Consider the following 18043-nt stretch of genomic DNA (forward strand, 5'->3'; position numbering starts at 1 on the left):
CTCATTGTCATAGCCTCGTTTACAAGTATGAAGTATTTTCCCGCGAATATTCAAAACTGCTTGGCTCCTTGCCAGTTAAATAACATGTGACTATACACAAAATAGAAAACTTTGATGGAAATTGTAAATCATTTTTTTATCTATCAGGGGAAACAAGCTGATGATGATCAAATAAATCATTCATGAGAAATCGTTTTGTTGCTGAAGCTTGCATGACGAAGTTAATGCTAAACCTTTTCTTGTGCTCTACTGCGCCACCGTAGTTTTCTATTTAGACCAGCGATGACGTCATTTCTGGTGATGCCCTACGTTGTCCAATGAGCGCTTTTTAAAATGTGCCATTTGGTATTGTACAGTATGCAATGTATTTTTTCAGCGCTGCCAGTTGCCGAAGAGAATGCCGTAGCTCCCTCAATTTCCAATCAATTTTTATGGGAGTGACATTATTGTATTGCTCAGAATGTCTACTTTTTACTCATGAAAGAATCGTAGAACTAAAACATAATAGGCGAACAGAATCATGCCGATTCACTGCACATACTGTGGGAATTCTCCACTTCAAAATACATCGGCGATGTCATCGCGAACAGAGCATGCACTTCCGATATCGTTTTCACAGAAATGTCGCCAAATATTCAAGAACTAATTTCTGAATTTAGTCCCTAAAGACCTTATGACTACCACTGAAACGAACTAGTGATAATATCGCCTACCAGACTACTTTTTAAGCAGAAAATTGGGTACTTGAGTGTCATTGAGCTCCAAGATTATTGCACATAGCGTAAACAACATGCCGCCATTTTGTCTCCGCTTCGGTATTTCGTACGCCGCTTATAATGCACCTTCTCAATTAAAACCAACATAATAAGGCCTTACATCGTTGATTGAATAGGAACACCACACAAAACACAATAAAGTGGGGGTACAATCGATTACGAAGCTGAAGTGAACAGTGATTTATTCCTGGAGCTACTGCTTTTGTTGTGTAGCTGCCATGTTTTGAGAACTGGCAAATAGGAGACTTCATTGATGGCTGACGTCATCGGGCGGCAATTTGAATCGGCAGAAATAATTAAAAGGCAGGTAGCGCCCTCTCCTGTTAAAATTTTGAACTTTTTCTCAATAAAATAGATTTTCAAGAATTTTATCTTAATATTAGAGCATATTTCGACTAATTCTGCTGCTCCTAGGCCGATATAGGCCAGTTTCCTTAATGCACTCTCGCTCGCAGGAAGTAGGTCGAATGGCGACAAATTTTGTTTTGAAAGTAGAGTTTGACCAGAAGTATCCAGAAATGCAAAATTGAAGTCTCTAGGTCTTACGGTTACAAAATGTGCACCATGGGTTTAACGGACGGATGGATGGATGGATGGATGGATGGATGGATGGACAGACGGACGCCACTGAACAACTTATTTGACAAGCTCGGCTGACTTAGTCTGCTGAGCTAAAAATTATTAAAAAATATTCGGCCAGATTTGAAAACAATATTTCCTCTGTGGACCGAGGTTTAAAGGAAAGAAGTTTAAACTTCCCGATGACCTCATTCGCCGAATTTAGGTCGGATCGCGCTGATTTTTGGTTTCTGAGTTCCCCTTGGGCTACTCCTAATTAAGCAGCGTCAACAAAGTGCCTAGGTCTTACGGTTACAAAATGCCCAAAATTGACATGAAAGGATGGCAGGAAGGACGGACACCATTCCCTTAGTAATATAACCAGCTTCGTTGACTTTGTCAGCTGAGCTAAGAATCAATTTGATTCAAGATAATTATTTAAGACAATAGGTGTTTGAAGCCTTGAAGTTTTTAAAAGGAACCAAAATATTTGGAATACAACGTGGATTATAGGTTCGCATAAGAGTCTAGTGTGATGTAAATGCAAAATAATCCAGCTATTTTCAACCAAACTACCAAAAACAAGGCATATAACGGATTTTGATTTTGAAAAGCATGTCTCTCTGAACACTGTGGGCTGAATATTGTATTGAATGCTTTTGTTGGTGACTTGGGCTCAACCATTCATATAAAGGGGTGTTGCAAAATGTACTGCCTTGTTACTATACTGCATTACTGTTCAAACTGGATTGAATCAGTACTCGTTGGCCTATCATATTTCTAGGAGTCCCGGTCAATGTTTTGGATTATAAGGTGCTTTGCAACGTGTACATCGAAATCGTGCATGAAAATGCAGTTTAAAATCATTTTAAGCAATGTCGAACCACAAACTTTTATGTATAAGAGTGAGCATGGAAAAGGTGACATGATGCACATTGATTAGAGAATAAAGGTTCAGTGTTAATGAAACTGTTCCTACCTTCAGCTTGGTAATCCACAAACACAATTTCGACACAGATCACTGAAATATCCACTCAGAGTCAGACAACAATCACACTCGGGTACAGGAAGGATTTTCTGAAGTTTTTGGGTCAATAAACGGTAGTTACCAAATACAATAACTCTGTGTTCACTTGTGGTGTCCTCCTCCTAGTCCTGTAGTATTTCAAGGTATTTGATGATACAGACCTACACAGTACCATTTACTTTAAGAACAGAATGTTGATTGTGAAGCAGTCACTTTGAAGATCCTAAGGTGATGCGGGCACTAGTCCGTGACTGTCATCCAGCTTCCAACAGGTATTCTGGTTGGCCTTCAAAAAGCAGAACCAATGGCCAACATCACACTGATTCCCGGAGTGACAAATTACAGCAGACACTGTCTTGCCTTCCAAAAGTTCCCCATCTGGTTCACCTATCTTGGTCATGCATTTCATTCTATTTAAATCATTGTTTCTGTTGATCTCAATGACAGTTAGCTCTCCTTCAATGGTTATCTGGAAGCCATGTCCTTGACGGTCACAGTTACGACCATTGCGTGCAGGGTTCGTGTACCGACCACGAATCACATCTGTGTCCTCAAAATGTGAGCGGTAAATAGCTGTCAGAGATACCGTCTCAGGACCTTGAGGGGCATTTATTCTTAAAACTTGGCCGTCCCTTAGAAATTGCAAATCTATATGACCGAGGGGGCAATGTAGTTGTACCGGCCAAGAAGTGAGCAAACCCTCAGGGATATTTAACTTCTCGAGGAAAGTCATTAAGAATTCTCCTGCATCTTGGTATTCTGGCATCACATACCCCCTACTCTCAATGTTGGCATTCACTGCATGAAAAAGTGGCTGTATGGTAAATGGTGGTTCTTGTCTATGCATTCTCATACAAATGTCCAAAAAGACATTGTCTAGGCCAGTTATTGGGATGATGTGTTGTGCGAGGCCAACATGTCTGAAACATTGCACAACTGCAATGGCATAGCAAATGTTTGCATCATTTAGCAGCCCTAATCCTGGAAATTGTGTCCTGCTATCATCTGTAACAGCATTCATGAGAACATCGTCTGTGAGAACATCATCCATGGGAACATCAATGGGTGAATTTTCTGTACTCCTAGGCTGTGATTGGTCATTGTTTGAAGGTGCTGTGTTTGTTTTCCGTATCTGTGGAGCTGTGTAATGAGGCTGAAGATCAAGAGGAAACTGAGGGTCAGCAAGGTGGCATTTCCTCACGACTGGCCCTTTGATTGAAACATTCACCACACAGTAGCATCAACAAAGCCACAACATGTGCATCAGATGTTAACATGCGAGCTCCTAGATCGGATGCAGAAGATGTTTCACAAGTCCATCCGCACAGTGTTACTAAAGGTCCACTGAATCCAAGGTAGTTGGCCAAATCACCACACTGTTTGGAATGAAACCTTCCGCAAACACCAACATGGGCGTGTTTCATGTTTGCAGGATTTCTGTTCATCCTGTTGGCAGATGGCAGTTTCATTGTCACGATTGTGAGACCCCCGACTCTGGCCACCTGAAATATTTGTTATTGTCCCATCCATCAGGAATGTCGTTTAGGGTCGTGTAAAACATTGATGTGGTTGAGGGTAGTTCCTTCACTGCATCCCAGTACTCAGGCATACCACTGAATTGTCCAAGATTGGTGCTGACCTCGAGTTGCCTGCAGTGAGTAATGTAAGAACAACCTCCTCTTACGAGGTAAGGTCCTATATCATAAATGCTCTCTTCAGTAATTGTTGGCAAGCCTAAGCTTGTTCTCAGCTGATGGACGTCACGTATTTCTATCCTGTTCCAATTGACACTTCTTGCAGTGGGACACTGTAGCACATAAGATGGCAGGGTAATTGCAGGGTCATGCAAAAAGTTTGTCATGTTCAGCCTGTGCTTGATCAGCTTTGCCAATCTAATCTGCTCTGCACCATCAACGAATTTGATGTTGAATTTCGGATGAAAGGTATTGTACTGATTTACAGCTGCAAGCCATATAAGAAATATGCGTGGACAACTTACATAGTCTTTTGGAATGTTGAACTTTGTACGGAAATTCTCTCCCAAAGGTTGTAGGTATTGATATGGGTCCAAATCAAGTATTTTCTCATCAGCTACAGCACCATGAAATTGTTCGACTCCAAATCTCAGTTTCCCAACAATTGCTCTACTGTTTGTTGTTAACACTGAATAAGTACGTGAAGGCATCAACTTGATTTTACCCTTCTCGGCAACTTCATCATCATCATCGCTTGGCCAAATAATTCGGCAGTCATTAGCAGAGCACCATTGCTTTGTTATATTGTTACTGCTCACATTGCGGGGAACAAAAATGTATCCCTTGTCGACAGCAAGTACAATGAAGTAGTCATCTGTACCTCGAAGGAGCGACAGAAGTCCTTGAGGTGCAACCTCGCTGTTACCCTCAGTTTCAGACAATCGAACCTCTAAACCTATCAAATTACTGTCTCCACACCTGGGTGTGGCGGCGGCACCTACAGGAACAGTTAGAACAACATGTCCAGTGGTATCAACCAAAGTGGTAAATGTGACACAATGGCCACCCTTTTTTGGGTAATATGCATCTTTTTGGTGTTCGCAGTCAAGAGAATTTTGGATCCTTACTTTTTTTGAATCTAGAGACACTCCAACAGGTAATCGATCATTATCCTTAGGGTCTGCGAAAAACGAGAGTAGTTCTGTGTGAATGGGCAATTCCCTTTCTTTCATTTTGGCGTAAACTGTGTTCTTTTCAGTGGCTGTTTTTGACGGATCGAACCAGAGTACTGGAATGCTGCTGTTCCGGAACAAATGGTCTGTTAACTGTGTCCAAAAGATGTCATGTGCTGTTGTCAAAGATACTTGAAAATAAGCAGCACGGTCCCTGAAATCAGGGTTTCCCCGCATTTTGTGTCGGTACAGAAGCACCCTAGCTGAAATATCCAAACTTCTATTTGTTTGTCTGAATGATGTTTCTTGATTGAGTAGCCAAACTAAGTTCCAGAAATGGATAACTTTCATGCCTGTAAGATTTTTGAGTTGCCAAGCAGGCAGCATCCAGGGCTGCCTGAAACAATTGGTATTTCGTCTATGATCCTCTGGCCATTGATGTCTCGCATATGTGAAGGAATCATAATGTGCATCGCTTACACCATAAACATAGTTCCCTCCGCGGCATGAATTATCTTCAGTTGCAGACGGGTCAATTCCTTCTGGTGAATATGAAGATGTTGTTCCATCACATTCCACTGAATTGAGTACATCACACGCAACTGAAACTTGTTCCACAAAACTAACTCCAGAAACTTTTCTCAACAGATTCAGAAAGTAATCCACATGATTCAGATGGTAATCCACGTGATTCAGATGGTAATCCACATGATTCAGAGGGTAATCCACATGAATTGGACAGTAATCCACATGATTCAGACAGTAATCCATGATTTGACGTGTAGGTGGAAGACTCAGATGACGCTGAGGTGCTTCTCCCTGGCGTGTCTGTTTTCTGGTCGATGTTGTCAACTGATGTTTGAGATGCAGAGTGTTCCCCCTGAGCACATGCTTGTTTTGGATTGATATTTCCCTAAAAGAATCACAATGTCACAAATTAATTTCAATCTTACTGAACTGTACCACATTGAAAATAAGTGAGAACAAGCCCTTCGGTGATAATGGCTCACTGTGAGAAATGATTGCTATAATGTTGTCAATGTGTACAGGGACTGGACCAATTGGTTCACTTACTGAATCCAAGATGGCGGACCACCAGACTAAAATGCGAGTACTAACTGAAGAGCTTAGAAGTATAATCAGGCAAAGGCACATTTTAAACCCTATATTTGGAGAAAAATGCAAAAATATGAAAAAAATCTTCACAATCCCTGGAAACACCAAAGTGATGATTTCTAGATATCGCTGAATCATTAAGAGGCACAGATTATATGTGTTGAAAGCATTTGCTTCTTTAAGGGTATAAATACTGCAAAATGTGCATAAACCAAGAAGGGTTGTTGCAACTAGTTACACTACGGACTTAGTGATAAGGCCTCGTCCCATCGCCCTTACCGGCCACTACGACAAGTCAATACTCTTGCTGATGATTCGTCATTATTGGTCGTCGCAAAAACAACGAATTGACACAGATATCAACTAGGTCAACCAATCACACGGTAGTCTGGCGGACACACCTCCACGACACACTTTATGTGACTTAGCATGGTGTCCCTGATGCGGCCACTAAAGACATGATGACGTAGATTGCCACAACAAACTTGTGGTGTGAAGCTGTGTACTCCTACTATAATATTACGTCTGGAGGCAAAGTCGTAAGGTGTACAGTTAGCCGACGACGTTTGGTGTGCATGTTTCTAATGTCTTCGGCATTCCGCGGGCGATGTGGAATTAGTCCGCCGAGGTTATGGAAGAAAAAAACCAAAATGGCGGGAGTGTCGGAGAACGAGAAGCGTACTGCAATTTTTTCCACATCAATTTTGAAGTACGTGGATAATGAGGCGTTGGGGAGTTCGTTCAAGAGCCATATAACTTTTGCATACCCGGGTTATGAAACTGCCGGCTTGTTAGAAAAATGTCGGCGGATTAGATGGTCTTCGTTTTCAGACATTTTTTTGTTGGTTGGCACGAACGATTGTTGTGGTCGTTCCAGTGCAAGTGGACATGGTGGAGCCAGTGCTAGTGGGCCAGGTTACTCTACCAGTGAAACATGCAGGCGTATTGATGTAAGTTTTATCTGTTATAGTGGTGACTTCTCGCTACGTTAATTGCAAAATACATGTACATGATAAAAATGAGTTTACATAAGCAATCTAATCTTTGTTTAAAAATAGTGAAATACATTGAAAAGTTGCGTGAGTTCAATAGAGCTTGCACTTTACATTAGAATCTGCCAGAGTGCCAGACTATCTAGTCCGGACACCTTTCAGGGGGGGGGGGGGACATTTTCCATTATTTGCCAGCTATTAATGATGATGGAGTTGAGTTACTGCTAAAGAGATACACGGAGAAAACTGTCTATCAAAACAAAAAAATTGGCGGAAGGAACTATAGCAGGTTCCCAACCAGGGGGTTTGGGGGGTTTCCCCCCAACCTAAAGGCGCTGCGCGCTTACTAGGGCACTGCACTGATAATATTATTGATTTATGTCAAGAAAATATAATTTGGATAACTTTGAAACCTGGTGGACGCTGGTGGACGCTGGATTTTATTGGGCATGATGGGTCCGACTTCTAGCACAGATAATTCACTTATTTTTCAATATATTGCAATAAAACTTGCAAAATATGTTTTAAATAACCTATTTTAAGCGCGCAGCACGACGTCATCCAATGTAAACAATGTTTCTCAAGTCCATGGATTCGTTTCAAATGGCTTAAATTTGACTTAAAATGGCCGCCAGAAGAGATAAACGCGCGCGCGCTTACTAGGGCACTGCACTGATAATATTATTGATTTATGTCAAGAAAATATAATTTGGATAACTTTGAAACCTGGTGGACGCTGGTGGACGCTGGATTTTATTGGGCATGATGGGTCCGACTTCTAGCACAGATAATTCACTTATTTTTCAATATATTGCAATAAAACTTGCAAAATATGTTTTAAATAACCTATTTTAAGCGCGCAGCAGAAAAGCCGAAGGCCGAAGGCTTTTCTGCGAAGCGCTACTATGGTTAACGTGCATACGACGTCATCCAATGTAAACAATGTTTCTCAAGTCCATGGATTCGTTTCAAATGGCTCAAATTTGACTTAAAATGGCCGCCAGAAGAGATAAACGCGCGAAAGTAGCAACTCGACTATTCTGAGCTCCGAGAGAGAACCACACGATTATTCTCGATGTTTTTTAATCAAACTTCAATTTCTGGGGGTTTACCCCCCGACATATGTGTTTCGATTTTTGAAACTTTAGTAATAATATCCAAAAGATGCTTAATCCCGAAATTATAAAGCAAAAGACGGGCACGTTTCGAGAAAAAAAAATTTATTTTGAGATTTCAATAAACCTTTTGAACGAATTCCACATCAGCCGTGGTGGGATCCGAAGACACCTCAAGGAGGAATGTATGTTTTTATGGGGCACCATTGGTTTTGCAGATCTTCTGTTTTTTTCTAAAGAATAATCAATATTCGCTAGCAGGCTTTTTATGCTCCCAGGTATGAAGAGGGTTCTATGTTCCTCGAGTTCTTTGTTCATCAGTCTGGTGTTCCTCAAGAGTCAAGTGTCTTCAAGTCTCTTGGCCAGCAAAAACCCTTTCCAACCAATTTTTTATGCATTAATATTATGATAATATTATTGATTTATGTCAAGAAAATATAATTTTGATAACTTTGAAACCTGGTAGACGCTGGTGGACGCTGGTGGACGCTGTTTAGGATGTCCGGCCTATACGTTGACTTCAGAATTCACCGGCCATCCGCATCAGGCTGCAAGTGCAACTCTGTCAGTCAGTGTCACCCAAACCAGGTACCAATGCTGCCAGCGATTCACAGACAACTAATTGACACTTCGATGAGTATTTCCATCACCTCGACATCTGAAAACTTACTGATTTTGTATGGAAAGCAAGCAGTGAACGATGTAAACATTAATGGATGACGGTAATTACGGTGATTACCTGGTTCCGAATGCTCACCATAAGCTTAGTTGCATACAGTCATACACCTGCAATACTTCATCGATCCCAGGTTGATTATCGGCTAATGTAGCATATCATTATCACTCACACCCCCGGATCAAACCTTACCAATCAAACCTGAAACTATCGAACTGGCGCGATATTCGTCCTTTTCTTTAAATATTTGTCGATGGAATCAAATGGAATCAAATGGAATAAATTGTTTGTGGCCGATTTGCACTACTCACACGCTTCCAAAAAATCAACATTTTGCGAATGTACTCGATTTGTTGGAACATAGTAAGCTCGTCCCCTTGTACGAATGTACGTACATATGACCATAATAAATCAATATGAATAACACCCTGGAAAAGGGGCGTGGCAAAATTACATGGAAAAACGAAAAAAACAGATATATACGATGGTTTGTTGTCCAAAATCACTTCACGAGACACACCTATGATGCCAAACACAGCCAATGATGCCGATTGCGCCCGAATCGGTCAGCCTTTATGGACAAACGAGGTTATCGCAAAATGAGGTTAAAAAACCCATGCAACTTTAACTGGTCACTATAGACAGTGAGCCAATAATGCAGTATATGACCATAAGATTTAAAATAGGCCGTACATGTATGTCTGTGTCATCAATCTATCCTCAGATTGTTACCTTCACAAAATTAGGTCGTGGCGCACAAATTTCCTATTTCATACTTTCATTGCAAAGAAGGGGTCCGTATCTATATTCCCCAGGTTTTACAGGGCGGTTCAAAAAATATCCCATCCATGGTCTAAATCCCCTGGGCAGGCCGAAAAACTAGCAGACACCTTGGTATAGATAGGGCAATTAGTGTCTTATGCCCAATAGACGTTTTCGTGAAGTATGGCCACCCTATTGTTATTGACATTTGTTTTGGCTTTTTTGGCTGCTGGCAAAGTTGCAACTTCCAAATAAGCCATACACACCGATTGTCTAGTATGCTGTTTATGGAAGTGAAATCTGCATTCAGATCCAGAAACCAAAGTCACTGTACCGCTCTTCTAAGTCACACATTGACTGGCAAAAAGAAACGACGATTGAGGATGCTGCTTCTGTTTGGCTCTTCCAGGCCAATCATGTGTTGGAAAACATGATTTAAGGGGACCCTTTGTTTCTGGGGCAGTTGGCCATGGCATGCAGCTAGAAATGACATTTTCTTTTTCGGTGAATGGATGGCTGAGGTATACACATAGAGCTATATATCTGCAGCCTTAGAGGAGCGGTTGCAGTATTTGAGAGAAAATGGGCTGTGAACATTTGCAAACAAACTGGTGCCATACTTGCTGAAACTGTCTATAACAAGGGAACAATATAATCATAAAGGGGCATGTATACAGTCACCATATTGGAAGGCAAGATAAAAGATCAATCTCGTACCCAGAAGGTCTTATAACTATTGAGCTAGTCCAAACTACTTTTGAAAATGTTTGTTTAGTCCAGTTCAATTTTCAATTTCATTATTATAAGGATCAACATTAAAAAATGTGTACAGAGCACCGAAAATTGGCAACGTTGTCAGCCTGTTGCAAGAAAATTGAAGGTTACACAATTAATATTTTATTATTTCAATAAACTGATCCAATGATGAATTGTTACTATACAAATCTATGTCCTATTAGCTGACCTCATTATCACACACTCTTAGTCTTAATGTCAAAACTTCTTGTCATTTATGTTGCCTCCCAATATGGCATCTATGCCACTTAGGTTTTTTTTGAGAAATGGTTTTTGATTGAGCCTACTGTGCCTTTCCAGGATAACACAAAGAAGCAAGGAAATTAACACCCCTTTCAATTCAATTGAGCCACTTACCCGGAAACTGCTTGTTATTTCTACCATGTTGTTGTTTAGAGTAAAAGTTAGTCCGGTGGTTTTAGAGTTTGGTGTGGTCCATGGGGGCATCAGTCCATACGATTTTCCATCAGACTCATCAATGATCATGGTGTTAGCATTGTAGTTAAAAGGCTTATCCTTGATGCTTTCCAAGAAGTGTTTATATCCATTGACACAAGATATTTGTTTGAAGGTCTTGGATGCTGTCGAGTTGATGAACGAAGGCGTAAACGTAAGCGGCCAAAATCCTGGCAGTGCCCAGCCTGCTGACTGGCAGATATGCACTTTTTCCATGAACGCGTTTCTCTGTAGAGTTTCAACAAGAGCAGAAGCATTTTTGGGTTTTACGAGAGTTGTATACGGGTCAGCAACCACTGGAGTGAAAGGGCATAAGTGATTCAAGTATGTCGGTTTCTTGCAGAAAGTGTGGTCACAGTTAAAGCAGTGATATTTACCTGGTGCACTTTGAGTGCCACAGAAGAATCTGCGATGTCGAATCAGATTCGAGCATCGATCACCGTCATCGGTAATGCTAACACCACAACTTTCACACAGATGAAGCACCATGTTGCTTACACCAGTTCTGCATGTAGACTCCTGGCATTGCCAGCCCTTCCAAGTTTTTGGCATACAAAGCATTACAAACTGATTCAGTGAGGTAATCTGTACCAGAAAACATTCTTTTGAATGGTCTTTAACGACCTTGCACTCATCCATTAAAAACTTTTCAAATCCCTCTATTAAAACATGCCCCATTGCTCTCTTAGGCAAGTCATGTCAGTTTCTTCCCATAGCCTGAACAAAGGAACTTGTTAAAAACCCTCAACTCCTCAACTGACAAACACCTTTCATGCCTGTCACAAGCAGCACAATAGCAGTACATTCAAGCATGCTGGACTAGAAGGTACCTCACACCCCCAGAAGGAGATTAAATCAGTGCTTCCCTGGAAATAACTACTAACTATGTTCAGTTTCATTGGGTTTCTAGTGACAGAATACAAACATTTTGTGAGTTGTTTTTCAAATCAATAGCAATGACTATGTTGTTTTCTTTTCATTTTGATCATAATGAAATGGCCAGGGCCATTGTGCTCATCTCATGTGGAGGAAAGATGGATGAAGAGTATGGTATTGTGTCATGTAGTGTTAGGTTTGATGTAGGTCCAACCAATTACAATTTCCCCAAAATGGCCAATTTACAGTACATTTGACCTCTGTGACCTTGAAAAGTAGGTCAAATCAAAAAACACCCGGGTGACACATTGAATGGTTGTTAGAATTAGATGTACCTGTGATATAAAATTGGTGCCAATCGGGTAAGTAATTGAGGAATAATAGCATTTTGAAGAATTTTGGATTTGGCCCCTCCCTGGAGACCAAACGGCAAATCAGATCGAACCAAACTTCAGTACCTGAGATCACCGGACCAATGGGTACTTATGTACTTAATTTGTGATCAATAGTCATTGCGGTTAAGAAACGTGCCATAGTTACGGCCTGACGGCCAATTTACGCCATTTGACCTCTGTGACCTTGAAAAGTAGGTCAAATTAAAAACCTGTGTGACATATACTGTATGGTGGTTAGATGTACCCATGATATCAAATTGGTGGCAATCGGGCAAGAAGTTAAGGAATAATCACATTTTTAAGGTTTTTGGATTTTGCCCCCCTGGTGGTCAAGTGGTGAATCATATTGGACCGAACTTCGGTCCCTGAGATCACCTGACTAAGGGGTACATGTGCACCAAATTTGGGATCAATAGTCATTGCAGTTTAGAAACGTGCCATAGTTACATCCTAACGGCCAATTTACGCCATTTGACCTCTGTGACCTTGAAAAGTACGTCAAATCAAAAACCCATATGATATGTGATGTATCCTTGCCAGGAGTACCTACCATCAAAGTTTTATTGAAAACAGATCATTAATAGGAGACATATCACACTTTTTATGTTTTCAGTTTTGGCCCCCTGGTGGCCAAGTCATGAACCAGACCGAACCGAAATTCCGTGTCAGAGTACCTCTGACCTAGGAAGTCATGTGTACAAAGTTTCAAGTTCATAGCAAAAGCGGTTAAGAAACGTGCCACACAGGATACGGACGACGACGACGGACACAGGGCTATCGTATAGACTCCCCTAAGGCTGGGTTCACATAGAACTATACGGTATTCGGTATACGCTATTCGATATACTCTATTCAGTATTCGCTATACGCTATACGGGCACGGCGAGTCACATAGGGTAGCATGCGTGCGGTATTCCGTCTTTTGACGCCGATCAGATGGACAGTTCAGACGAAGAAGATTTGGCTCTTCTCCTCTTAGCCGAGGATGAAGCTGACCACAGGCACAAAGACCAAAGAAATAAACAAGTTCGCTATATGTTAATTAAAAGAATCATTTAGTTGAATAGTAATAAAACATGTAATGAAGGCCTGTACTTAGAAATTGCAATAAAATGAGTAAAAATGAGTACTATTGTTTCTAACTTATCATATAGTATGCAATAAATCGTTTAATAATTGTGATAGATAACATTAAAATGCATACCAATTCCTCTGGTAACTTCTGAACAGGGTGGTATACGCTGCACGAAAATCGAACGTGCACGATTCCCACTATACTATACTATACGCAGGTATACGACCTTTTCGAATAGTGCCCTCTTATGTGACCCGGTATTGTGAAATTTCCTTGTTCGATTTCAGGTACCCGCGTGCCCTGGCAAAACGTGCACCGAATACCCGAATAGTATAGTTCTATGTGAACCCAGCCTAACGGTGAGCCAAAAATGAATATCACCCTAACATGCCTAATGCATATGCAAACTTTCATATCAAAGATACGATTATTTCTTTGTTTTCGTGGAGTTTTAAATCCTGTTGTCTTAAATAATTATCTTGAATCGAATTGATTTTTTTACCATTGAAAATGGTCTGATACACAGAATTATCCCTGCAAATTGCAAGGTCATATCTCTTTCTGTTTTCCCATAGATCACAAATTGACGGCTTGAATTGAAAGTGAACAGCCCCTTTAAGTCATTAGACCTTTGTGACCTTGAAAAGTAGGCCAAATCAAAATGAAACGGCCAGGGGCCATTGTGCTCACCGTATAGATATTTGGTGCCTTGGAATTCATCCAGGTTAAGAAACATTGTACATGTATAGTATATAGGTCAAACCAAAGTCGGTATGACATGTGATGTATCGTTGCTTGGAGTAAGTACCATTATGGTAACCATAAGAATATCATCAAAAACAAGTCACTAATAAACGAGATATTGCACTTTTTACCAATTTTAGTTTTGGCCTCTTGGTGGCCAAGTTGAGTACCAGATCAGATCGAAATTCGGTGTCCAAGGTGACATGACGTAGGGAGTCATGTGCACCAAATTTCAAGTTCATAGCTATAGTGGTAAAGAAACGTGCCATAGTTACACTCAAACGACCAATCTCATATGATATGTGATGTATCCCTGCTAGGAGAACCTACCATAAAAATGTTATTGAAAACGAATCACTAATAAGCGAGATATACTTTCTAGGTTTTCACTTTTGGCCCCCTGGTGGCCAAGTCGAGAATCAAACTGGACTGAAATTCAGGGTCAGAGGTCAGCTGACCTGGAGGGTCCTTTGTACAAAGTCTCAAGTTCATAGCCTTAGGGGTTAACAAACGTGCCACAGTTACGCTAAAATGGCCAATTTAAGCCGTTTGACCTCTGCGACCTTGACAAGAACGTCAAATCAAAAACCCGTATCATATGTGATGTATCCTTGCTAAGAGTATCTACCATAACATTTTTACCAAAAACTAATCAGTAAAAAGCGAGATATGGCACTATTCAAATTTTTTGTTTTGGCCCCCTGGTGGCCCAGTTAAGAATCAAACCAGACCGAAAATCAGTGTCACAGGTCATCTGACCTAGGGAGTCATGTGTACCAGGTTTAAAGTTCATAGCTTTAGTGGTTAGGAAACGTGCCATAGTTACACACAAACGGCCAATTCACACCATTTGACCTCTGTGACCTTGAAAATAAGGTCAAATCAAAATCCGTAGGATATGTGATGTATCCTTGCTCTGAGTACCTACCATAAAAATAGAATTGAAAACAAGTCACTATTAAGCGAGATATTGCACTTTTTACTTTTTTTAGTTTTGGCCCCCTGGTGGCCAAGTCGAGAATCAGATCAGACTGAAATTCGGTGTCAGAGGTTAAATGATGTAGGGAATCAGGTGCACCAAATTTCAAGTTCATAGCTTTATTGGTTAAGAAACGTGCCCCAGTTACACTCAAACGGCAAATTTACGCCATTTGACCTCTGTGACCTTGAAAAGTAGGTCAAATCAAAAACACGTATGATATGTGATATACCCTTGCTAGGAAAACCTACCATAAAAATTTCATCAAAAACAAATCACTAATAAGTGAGATATCACACTATTTATGTTTTCAGTTTTGGCCCCCTAGTGGCCAAGTCAAGAATCAGACTGAACCGGAATTCAGTGTCAAAGGACATCTGACCTAGGGGGTCATGCATACAAAATTTTGAGTCCATAGCCCTAGCTGTTAAGAAACGTGCCACGGTTTTAGAAACAAGATACGACGACGACGAACACTGCGTGTTGTATAGACTCCCCTACGGTGAGCCATAAAGTATGATATGTGATATATCCTTGCTAGGAGTACCTACCATAAAAATTTCATCAAAAACAAATCACTAATAAGTGAGATATCACACTATTTATGTTTTCAGTTTTTTGAGTCCATAGCCCTAGCGGTTAAGAAACCAGCCACTGTTTTTGAAATAGGATACAACGGACGACGGACACTGCGCTATTGTACAGACTCACTGTACCGGTGAGCCGAAATACGATATGAAATCCATCGCTATTTGCATTACGAATCATGCCGAATTATCCCGAACTTTTCCGAGGAGATGACGTCAGGATTTAGATTATGAAACATGGTCATGCTACGCAAGCTATGATATGAATTAAGTCCAATCGACCAATTTAAGCGCAGCGTAGGAGAGCGAGCCATCGCACTAATTACAGGTATCAATTCTCTGATGCGACACGAGGCTGATGCACTAGCGGAGCGGTGTGGTGAACTCGTTGGCAAGATTGGTTTCTGACAGGATGAAATGCGAGATTCGGGCAGGAAGCTCCATAGTATGACCCAAACCTAACCCTACCCCCATAGTTTTTATTGCAGATTTGCACGAATCACAGGACCCAACTTTTTTGACAAAAAAAGCCGGATTTCCGGCAATTTCCGGAAGACTCTCATGCCTGTGGCCAAGTCGAGAATCAGATAAGACCGCAATTCATTGTCAGAGGTCATCTGCCCTGGGGGTCATGTTTACAAAGTTTCAAGTTCATAGCTCTAGCGGTTAAGAAACGTGCCACTGTTTTTAAAACAGGATACAGAGACGACGACGGACACAGCGGTATTGTAGACTTCCCCACAGTGAGCCAATAAGTGATATATTGCACGTTTAAACCTTTCATAGTAGGGAGTCATGTGTACAAAGTTCATAGCTTTAGCGGTTAAAAAACGTGCCGTACACTCAAATGGCCAATTTGACCCATGTCACCTTGAACAAGAGGCCCAAGGGCCTGGCGCTCAGCTGAGTTAATATCATTGATATCTTCCCGGTGTTTAGTTCATTATGCATGAAAATGGCATGCTCCATGGTATTTGATATCTATTTGCGTTCACTACGGTACCAATGTTTTTGGTTGACATAATTATGCCACTGTTCATTCCTCAATCCTGACCATAATTCGGGTGAAATCATCGTATGAAAATATTTACCGAAACATGAAGTTTATGCCATGAATGAGGATACTCATTGTCATAGCCTCGTTTACAAGTACGAAGTATTTTCCCGCGAATATTCAAAACTGCTTGGCTCCTTGCCAGTTAAATAACATGTGACTATACACAAAATAGAAAACTTTGATGGAAATTGTAAATCATTTTTTTATCTATCAGGGGAAACAAGCTGATGATGATCAAATAAATCATTCATGAGAAATCGTTTTGTTGCTGAAGCTTGCATGACGAAGTTAATGCTAAACCTTTTCTTGTGCTCTACTGCGCCACCGTAGTTTTCTATTTAGACCAGCGATGACGTCATTTCTGGTGATTCCCTACGTTGTCCAATGAGCGCTTTTTAAAATGTGGCATTTGGTATTGTACAGTATGCAATGTAGTTTTTCAGCGCTGCCAGTTGCCGAACAGAATGCCGTATCTCCCTCAATTTCCAATCAATTTTCATGGGAGTGACATTATTGTATTGCTTAGAATGTCTACTTTTTACTCATGAAAGAATCGTAGAACTTAAACATAATAGGCGAACAGAATCATGCCGATTCAATGCACATACTGTGGGAATTCTCCACTTCAAAATACATCGGCGATGTCATCGCGAACAGAGCATGCACTTCCGATATCGTTTTCAAAGAAACGTAGCCAAATTTTCAAGAACTAATTTCTGAATTTAGTCCCTAAAGACCTTATGACTACCACTGAAACGAACTAGTGATAATATCGCCTACCAGACTACTTTTTAAGCAGAAAATTGGGTACTTGAGTGTCATTGAGCTCCAAGATAAGATTATTGCACATGGCGTAAACAACATGCCGCCATTTTGTCTCCACTTCGGTATTTCGTACGCCGCTTATAATGCACCTTCTCAATTAAAACCAACATAATAAGGCCTTACATCGTTGATTGAATAGGAACACCACACAAAACACAATAAAGTGGGGGTACAATCGATTACGAAGCTGAAGTGAACAGTGATTTATTCCTGGAGCTACTGCTTTTGTTGTGTAGCTGCCATGTTTTGAGAACTGACAAATAGGAGACTTCATCGATGACTGATGTCATCGAGCGGGAATTTGAATCGGCAGAAATAATTAAAAGGCAGGTAGCGCCCTCTCCTGTTAAAATTTTGAACTTTTTCTCAATAAAATAGATTTTAAAGAATTTTATCTTAATATTAGAGCATATTTCGACTAATTCTGCTGCTCCTAGGCCGATATAGGCCAGTTTCCTTCATGCACTCTCGCTCGCAGGAAGTAGGTCGAATGGCGACAAATTTTGTTTTGAAAGTAGAGTTTGACCAGAAGTATCCAGAAATGCAAAATTGAAGTCTCTAGGTCTTACGGTTACAAAATGTGCA

The 18043-nt window shown here is 40.7% G+C and overlaps 1 protein-coding gene across 4 annotated transcripts in view; it reads right to left on the bottom strand.

Moving 5' to 3' along the window:
• Window positions 1-18043, bottom strand: part of LOC135491759 (ubiquitin-like modifier-activating enzyme ATG7) — a 380340-nt gene that overhangs the window by 328887 nt on the left and 33410 nt on the right. Inside the window, exon 2 of one of the 4 annotated variants that reach the window (XM_064777888.1) lies at window positions 10822-11216. The exons of the other annotated variants lie outside the window; for them this stretch is intronic. Coding sequence (XP_064633958.1) covers window positions 10822-11136 — 315 coding nt within the window. The 5' untranslated portion in view covers window positions 11137-11216. The remainder of the gene's footprint in view (window positions 1-10821; window positions 11217-18043) is intronic. 4 annotated transcript variants of the gene reach the window in all.

Source organism: Lineus longissimus, chromosome 7 (genome assembly GCF_910592395.1).
Source record: "Lineus longissimus chromosome 7, tnLinLong1.2, whole genome shotgun sequence".
Taxonomy (NCBI): domain Eukaryota; kingdom Metazoa; phylum Nemertea; class Pilidiophora; order Heteronemertea; family Lineidae; genus Lineus; species Lineus longissimus.